Source organism: Erigeron canadensis, chromosome 8 (genome assembly GCF_010389155.1).
Source record: "Erigeron canadensis isolate Cc75 chromosome 8, C_canadensis_v1, whole genome shotgun sequence".
In the NCBI taxonomy this organism is placed as follows: domain Eukaryota; kingdom Viridiplantae; phylum Streptophyta; class Magnoliopsida; order Asterales; family Asteraceae; genus Erigeron; species Erigeron canadensis.
In genome coordinates this window covers 47,934,414-47,943,447 of record NC_057768.1, presented here as the reverse complement: position 1 = coordinate 47,943,447, position 9,034 = coordinate 47,934,414, and the positions used below count along the sequence as shown (strand labels likewise).

The window sequence follows — 9,034 nt, the reverse complement described above, 5'->3', positions numbered from 1 at the left end:
AAAGTTGTATCAAATGGTAGATGGATAAAAAAACATGGTGCTAATGGCCACCCGCGTTTCAAACAGTCGTATATTGGTGTTCCAGTATCTTGAATCCATGTGAGTGGTGCCACGGTGGTGCATGGTTGTTAGTGATAGTTGGAATGGAATTTACGAAGACCAAGGTATGACTCCGGCAAATGGCAGGAGATAGCGTCAGAAAATGCACCCCTATAAACCCCACAGACCACAGCTATTGAGCCACTCCCCACCTATTTATCATCACTTCCCAATGACACTTATCAATCTTGCTATTATTGCCTCTTTCACCTTTTCCTTTTAACTCTTCTTCTCGAAATATTCTCTACTCCAATATACCCATTTTATTCTTATCGGTTAATGTAACTTCTTGATCATTCGTCAATCTGTGTCCCCAAACCAAACCATATTCCACTAGCATTGTTTCTTGTGTTATTTTAACATCTAATATTGTTCGGTATTGCTGTATCATGTATATTAACGCTTTTTTATGTGAACAAAACTAGTAGCAAAAGTTAAGTTAAATATATGAAACTATTTTAACGTAGATACGTAATAAAGCTTCACTTTAAAAAAAGTTTGCAAACAAAATTCTTTTTTTTTAAAAAGGGTTGAATCATTTGCCCGTAACAAATGATCTAACTTACGTTGTTTGAACCGGATCCACACTAGAAAGTCTCTCTCACCCTCGATATCTAAGAGAAGAAGAAACCACCAACTAAACATCTGAAGAACTCCAACCTGTTTCACTGAATGACTTTCTTTGAAAATTTCTTTAAAATGTCTTTTCATGTCTTAGACCACAACATGATAAATTAATCACCTTATTTTATTCCAATTTTTCTTGAAGAGTTTGAAAAATGTATAACCTTCATTTTTGACAAGTTAAACTTACAGCTAGAAACCCCAAATAATAGTATCAATGAAAATGATTATAGTCACGCGTCCGCTTATGCTAGTTTGTTGTCGCCTATTATAAAATTTGTTTTCATAAATGGCAAATGTCATTTGTTTGTTGAATTATATCAAAGTCATTAATGTCCATCTTCTCTTCTCTTACATGATAAAGAGTTCATTTATCTATAATTCTATACTTATAAAACAAATAACCTTTGTCTAAATTTTAAGTTTCAACATTTACTTTCTTAAAAATATTATCTTTATCTCTACTACATCATAAAACATTTGTTCTTGCTAAATTTTTTCAGCCACTCATTTTCACATCTTTCCTCAAATCTTAACCACTCATTTTTTTTCTCTCATGCATAAATCATTTGATTCCTCTAATAATTAAAAATCTTTTATCTCAAAAACCGTACATCGATAAATTATAAAATTTATATGGGTGTTCTTAAAATTTCATGGATCTTTCATTAGAGATGTCATCCGATATACTTTCTGTTAGAATATGATCACGTAAAATGAACGTATGTCCGGAAAGTATTTAAGCCTACGGGGTCACACCTCAACATGAATGTAACTATAATTAATTAATATATTAAATGTAATTTATTGATTAATTTGATCACGAAAAACTAACGATGGTCCGTTAAAAGAGTTAATAATTAACGGTACTTAACTAACGGACTTAACGAAAGAGACTTGAAATTAGGAAACAATTAGGAGGCCCTCTAGAATGTTCTGGGGGGGGGGGGGTCGATTAAGGGGTTTCAAAACCCTAAACTTGGTCATCAAGTTTCCTAAACACTATAAATAGAGACCTAATCTAATTGTTTTCAACACACAATTCATTAGGTTTTCTAAAACCCTAAAATCTCTTCTTCTCTCTCTCTTGGTTCGATTGACTTCAACAAACAAAAGGGTTTCGGGGTTTTTGTTTGGTTCGAATTAAGGAGGTAGTAACAAAGGGTTGTTCGGTTCGTGATCAAGTACTAGCATACATACATTCCAACGTTGTGTGTGCAATCGTAGAATGGTTTAATTCAAACCTTTTTATAAAGGTTTCTTGCTTTATTCTCTCCAATTTAAGGTACACGTTTTCTATCTTGGTTAATTAATTAACTACATAGATTTTATATTCCGCTGCGTGCTTTGTGATTTGATTTGATAATAGTTATATAACCCAACACTTTCGACAAATTTTTAAATCCGGGAGCGGAGTCCGTACGGCTAAGGCATTTAGCTATCACACTCTACGACCTATCATCTCCTATGATCTATCACCCCCACCATCGCACTGCCGCAACGCGCGGGTACTTTCTCTCGTATTATAAAGCAAATAGCCTATGTTTAAATTTTAAGTTTCAACATTTACAATCCCAAAATGTCCTTCCTCTTTATTCTAAATTTACCTAAAATAACTATAATACTTTTTCTCTATCCTCAAATCTCAATCATTATTATTTTTTCTCTTCTCCATAAATCATTTTATTCCTATAATTCCTTTAAAATCTTTTATCTCAAAAACCGTAAATCGATAAATTATCAAAATTATATGGGTGTTCTCAAAATTTAATTTTTTTCCATTAGAAATGTCATTCGATATACTTTCGAAGAATTTTTAAATCCGAAGACGGAGCCCGTCAGATTGATCACCCCGTCACCGCCACCTCCGCCATTACATTACCACCCTACCATTACCGTTGCAAAGCACAAGTATTTTTTTTCTCCTTTATTTAAAGTAATTATTGAGAGATATTACTTGATTTATTTGTAGCTTAATGTTGTAATATTTACTAATCAAACAGTAACACAAACGAGTTATTGCAGCTTGAGAAAATATACCAGTTAGCAATGATTTGGCTATAAAATGGCCTATATTTGCTTTTACTTTGTTGATGTAGAATCCTATGAACAATCAATATGTAAAACAACAAAATCTTGCAAAATAACACTTCTTAACACTTCTAATTCACTTAATTGGCGGGGAGCATATATATATATATATATATATGAGACAATCAAATAAGAACAGTTTTAAAATAAGAATGGTGAGAACACCTTAAAATCATCATTTTGATGCATTAAAAGTCCATAAAACTGACATAGTGCATAATTAATTATCATTATTTAAGTGTTTAACAACACGTTGATTCATCAAAATCGAAAAAATCACGTTTTTTGCTGGATGCATCATTTTGATGAATATGTATCCAAGATGGATGCACAAAACAAAAAACATGATTATTTCGATTTTGACGGATGAATGTGTTGTTAATCACTTAAATAATGATAATTAGTTATGCAATATGTTAGTTTTATGGACTTTTAAGGCATAAAAATGATGTTTTTAAGGTATTCCCACCGTTCTTAATTTAAGAGTGTTATCACCGGAGTGTTACCCATATATATATATAACGTGATTTTTTCGATTTTGATGAATCAATGTGTTGTTAAACACTTAAATAATGATAATTAGTTATGCACTATGTCAGTTTTATGGACTTTTAATGCATCAAAATGATGATTTTAAGGTGTTCTCACCGTTCTTATTTTAAAACTGTTCTTACTTGATTGTCTCCCTATATATATATATATATATATATGAGGATGGGAATATAAGGCTGTCGGGTATCTAAACTCATATATTGTTTTTTTTTTAATCCATAAAAATCATGGGGCCCATGCATTTATTCATTAAGCAAGAAATAATAAAATATTAGTATGTGAGAGGTTCCACACCTAAGCTTAGGTGTCGGGCAACCTTATATTCTCTTTTCTCTATTCTCTATATATATATATAACTATTTCAACAAGACAATTTAGACAACACAACGTTTGAAATTTACTAGTTTCTCATAAAAAATTATTTGAAGCCTAACCATATTAGTCTTTTCTTTCACTACCAACAAACTATATGACATATATATATAGGGATTTTCGTGATGGTTAATTCGAAAAGGAAATGTAGAATTATGCATGTAAAGACAAAAGATCTCACATTATTGGAAACAAAAGGGTCAAATGACACAATCACTAGCCTAAAACATTTTCTCCAAAAAAGCATTACTTGACAAGCTTAATGAGACAATACGCAAATCTTACACTAACAAAAAGCAAATAATGAAACATAGTCCAAAGATCCATTATGTAATTAACACATAAACTAAACGACGACACAAATTGTGAGAGATCGATCTCTGTTATCCTTTGAGCTCGGAGTTTTTCTTTTGGTCTTTTCTTCCTAAAAGAACACCCCCACCTTGGCCCCACCTACCCACCCCCACCTTAAATTCTATTTATTTATTTACATTTTTACATCTTACAGACTTATAACAAAACCCCCCTTCAATACGCTATAGTTTATAAGCCTTTGTTTTCTCAAAGAAATAGCAGTTTTTTTTTACACACACACACTTGTACCTTTTTTTAGCTTTAATATAACCTTCGAAAAAACTTGGAAAAAAATAAACTTTTTTTTTTTTCTTCTTCTTTTCTTTCTTCCTTTTGGCAGTGTAAGAAATTATATATTATAGTAACAAACAACACATGAAAACAGAAACCACCATTCATCTGTTTATTTTTGGAAAAACATAAATTTGTAGCTTTTGCTTTTCTAAAACCTCATACAAAAAAACGTAAGCTTAAAAAAGACACCAAAATTAAATTACTTTCCCAAAGCTGTAAGTGGGGTTTGCTGCTGCTATCTTTGTCTAGTGGAAGAACTACAAGCTGCAGCAGCTACACCTGAATTGAATCCTTTTAGTTGCAGACTTTGATTAATTTCAGAGATAGAGATATAGTAGTGTTCTTTGTGAAGATATAGTTTCTTTTTCATTGTGTGTACAAAATGGGCTCAACACAGAGAGATTCAGCTATCAAAAATGTGCTCAAGAATCTTTGTCACTCTTATGGATGGTCTTATGGTGTTTTCTGGAGCTTTGACCAGCCAAATTCTATGTATGACTCCCTATTTCGCTACACATATATAGATATTACATATAATATATATATATATGCTGTTTATGATCACTAAACATCATAATACTTGTATATATCTAGCTTCTTGTTAATTTTGTGTATTAGTAGTTTAGTATATACAGTAATAATTAAAATTTTTTGGTGGGTTGACCAGTTATACTAAGATCATATTTTTTGCAATATTTGTTTCTATATGCATATTCATGTTATCTAAAATGGGGTTTTACTTTTATTCTATTATTAGGAGCAAGGTTTGTTAATTAGTTTTTTTTGAACATTTGTTAATTAGTTTATTTCCAATAATCTTGAAAGTTGGTATTAAGAAAATGACAAGATGAATTGTTTAATTTAGCTTGGTTTGGAGTTTGAGATCTTGTCAGCATCATTACACATAATGTGGTTTGAATTTAGTAAATCCATACATTAATTCCATCATAAGAATATTCTCCAACTTTATTGTTCATAAATTCCTTTTTTTCTTCTTATTAATCTTTTTTAAATGAAATGATTTGGTTTTATTAACTTTGCAGCTTTTATAAATCACTTCAAGTGATCTCTAATTCTCTATAGTGATTTTAATTAACTTTTATTACAATTAATCTTTAATAGTACATCTTTTTTTTTTCTTTCTGAAAGGCATATAATTTTATATTTATACATTCCAGATTGTTGACTGTGCAAGATGCATATTTTGAAGAGAAAATGCAAGGTCTGATTAATAATTTGCTTCCACATGCACCAATACTTGGAGGAGGGTATGCTCATCTTTGCTAATCTTGTTTAATATTACTAACTGAAATTCTTTGAAGTTAACAGTAGTTACTTAATCTTTCAAGGCTAATAGTAAATTATTTTCTTAAACTTTTTCAAGGTTAATTGGACAGGCTGCTTTAACTAAGAAGCACTTTTGGATGTCCTCGGAAGATAATTACATAGGACAGAGTTCTTCGGGCTCGATCTGGGATATGTTTCAGGTATAAGTTTGTTGTTCTTATAGCTTGATCAATACTTTCTTAATGTTTCATGCATATTTGATTCATTTTACAGCTTTCATTCGATATATGTTGTTATGTTGAACCATAATTTTTATTACCGAGTAATAACAACATATTTTTCTGATTGCAGGATGATTTGAAATTGTTTCAGCAATTTTCCTCTGGTATAAAGGTAACTCTTTTTGCTCAACTTGAATTTTACGATGGTACCACGTTAGTGTGGTACCTCACGTGCCTATTTATGAGACAGTGATCCTATTTCGTATCGATAACTACCTTTCATCTTGCAGACAATTGCAGCAATCCCTGTGGAACCACAAGGAGTGGTACAATTTGGGTCCATTGAGAAGGTTAGTGAGCAAAGCATGGTCTTAATTATCAGGAGAAAAAAAGTTTTTTAAAGGATATGGAGTAATTGTCTTCAAATATTTATTATGCAGATCTAATGAATTTCTTTTATTGTTCAGATTCCGGAGAAGTCAGAATTCATAAATCAAACCAAGAGAATGCTCAGTGAAATTGTTAATGGTAACATACCAACGATTTCATCTTCTTCACCAAATGGCTTGTTTGCCTCCTTGATATCGTCTGAAGATCCCTATTTTCAAAGCTGTGCCAACTATTCGACTATTCAAACTTCTTTAGCTTTTCCACCACAATCTTTCTCTTGCGGTCTAGAATCTCAAGTGATGTTTCTTGACAATATTCAGCCTACTACACATTTACAATCAGATAGTGCTCCATGGAGCACTACTTCTAGTTTAACTTCTTTCAAGGAACCACAGCAAGATATGTTTGACTTACCAACAGATTTTGGAAGCCTTGATGAACTCTTCCAACCAGGAGATTTCAATATCTCCCAGTGGTACTCTCAGTTTCCTGGACAAAGCAATGTGGCACTAAATGATCAATTGTTATCACAGTCCACAGGATATCTTCACATCAGTTCTGAGGAAAAAGTCAATCCTATGATTATTTCTGGAGCTGATGTTGACCTGTTTACAAGTAACGGAGACTTAGGTGACATTGTAACACCTGTCATAAATGAAAATCATCCAGGTTTCAGTCACAATTCAGAAGGGTCAAAGTCAACTCAAATAGTTGATAATGACCTGGCTACCCTTCCTCCAAAGAAAGGATTGTTCTCGAATCTTGGGATCAGGGAGCTTTTTGAGGGTATTTCTAGCACTTCCACCTCTTGTGTTGACGATCAAGTGTCATCTGCCTCGAAAAGAAGAAAAACAGGAAATGGTAATTCCTTGTTTGGGCAGAAGGGAGAGACCACTTTTAAATCAGAGCCTGGTTTATGGATGGGTGATGCTTATAGCATGGATGGTTCAAGCATAATTTCACAAGCTAAGAAGCAAGTTGAACCTACGAAGCCCACTAAGAAAAAAGCTAAACCAGGGACTCGCCCGCGGCCCAAAGACCGCCAGATGATCTTGGACCGTATGGCTGAGTTAAGAGAGCTCATCCCCAATGGTGAAAAGGTATGTAATGTTTAACACAACAATTAGAACACAACATATTAGAGTTATGTTTACTAATTACTTGATTACTAATACAGATGAGCATCGACTGTTTGTTGGATCGCACAATCAAACACATGCTTTTCTTGCAAAGTGTAACAAAACATGCTGACAGAATAAAACATGCTGATGAAACGAAGGTGATTAAAGTTCTTTCTCTTTGTTTGCTTGATAGTATTTAAACACAAATTTGTAACTTACACATAAGGTTTTTTTCTCAGCATAATGGCATTGTTCAGAATAAATACCCTAGTGATCCAAACAACAATGGTGTGACATGGGCATGTGAAATGGGAAATCAAATGATGATCTGTCCATTAATAGTGGAGGACCTCAGTACCCCGGGACAAATGCTCGTAGAGGTAAACTAAAACGAACAGACATGTATTTCTGTTTGTTTAATCTGCAGAAATCTTAATAGCATCAACTATATATCTCTGGTGCAGATGATATGTGAAGAACATGGGTTCTTTCTTGAAATAGTGGACATAATCAGAGGTTTTGGATTAACCATCTTGAAGGGAATCATGGAATCTCGTGAGGAAAAAATATGGGCACACTTTATAGTTGAAGCTGAGGTAATGAATTATACAACACAGGAAAAGTCAAAATAACAGAGAAAAAGTAAGAAGTTTTTTTTATAATCTAATTTTATTTTACAGGAAAAAAGACATGTAACGAGGCATGAGATATTTGGAGCACTTGTTCAACTCCTACAAACAATTGGGTCTAACGATGCTCATCTGGATAAAAAGATTATGCAAACCGGGAATTCTCTACACAACAATTTCCAGCACCCTGTGATGCAAATCCCTGTACGTCTGGCAGACACAGGATATGGAATGAACTTATAACCTTATATCTAAGAATACCATGAGCATTCACCATGATTGGTATTCTAGAAAGATCAGAAAGTTATATTCCTCTATAGAGTTGCGGTTTTGGCCAGAGTTTTAGAAATGAAGATGTCGATGGTTTGTCAAGTTTTTGGAATGAATGCAGGAAGGATTCTTATGCTTTGGTTTGGGGTTCTCGTCCTTTGTTTTTTGTTCTGATTCTGTAGTGTTATTTGTTGGTTTCTTTCAAGTAGTTTTTGGAAATCAAATGTTCATAGTTTGAAATTAACAAGAAAGAACCAACATCATTTGTTGGCTGATAGCCACTTTGTAATTATATCGATATAGGCTTTGGTTGCTGTTTAAATCAGTGCGAGTATGGTTTAAACATGTGAATTGGCATTTGTAATCACAAAGAAACATGAGGTTAGCATTTCTGTAGCTCGGAACACCATTAAAAGACAAAGAAACATTAATGGGCATGCTGCCCATAACATCTGCAAGACAATAAAATCTGGCCTAAGCTATCGAAAGAATTATAAAAAAGATGCAGTTACCAAGTTTTTTACATCTGTGTTATGTTTTAGCCATGTGTTATTAGCATCAGTGCACTAGTTTTCTCAATACTAGTGGCATTTTGGGCCAGAGTTAAAAACTGTATATGTTGATGGTTTGTTAATTAAATTTGCCAAAAACCGAGTATTAAATATGCTTTAGTTTTATATCAGATGCAGCAGTTTATTGGAGTTCTTGCTCTTTGTAAGGTTCTTCTTCA

At 32.9% G+C, this 9,034-nt stretch overlaps 1 protein-coding gene across 1 annotated transcript; it reads left to right on the top strand.

Annotated features, from left to right (window-relative positions):
• Positions 1-4,449: 4,449 nt before the first annotated feature.
• On the top strand, positions 4,450-8,626 carry LOC122578513 (transcription factor bHLH157-like). Its single transcript, XM_043750487.1, has 10 exons — positions 4,450-4,878; positions 5,565-5,654; positions 5,771-5,873; positions 6,025-6,066; positions 6,185-6,244; positions 6,362-7,384; positions 7,462-7,563; positions 7,645-7,785; positions 7,870-8,001; positions 8,086-8,626. The coding sequence occupies exons 1-10, from the start codon at positions 4,769-4,771 to the stop codon at positions 8,275-8,277; spliced, it is 1,995 nt and encodes a 664-aa protein (XP_043606422.1). The 5' UTR covers positions 4,450-4,768; the 3' UTR covers positions 8,278-8,626.
• The last annotated feature ends 408 nt before the right edge of the window (positions 8,627-9,034 follow it).

What these genes read in the sequence shown, in the direction of transcription:
- LOC122578513 (XM_043750487.1), top strand. Translation starts at nt 4,769, where the DNA reads ATGGGCTCAACACAGAGAGATTCAGCTATCAAAAATGTGCTCAAGAAT. An exon ending in CGGGACAAATGCTCGTAGAG is followed by an intron (nt 7,786 to 7,869) that starts GTAAACTAAAAC and finishes TCTCTGGTGCAG; the next exon opens with ATGATATGTGAAGAACATGG. An exon ending in ACTTTATAGTTGAAGCTGAG is followed by an intron (nt 8,002 to 8,085) that starts GTAATGAATTAT and finishes TTTATTTTACAG; the next exon opens with GAAAAAAGACATGTAACGAG.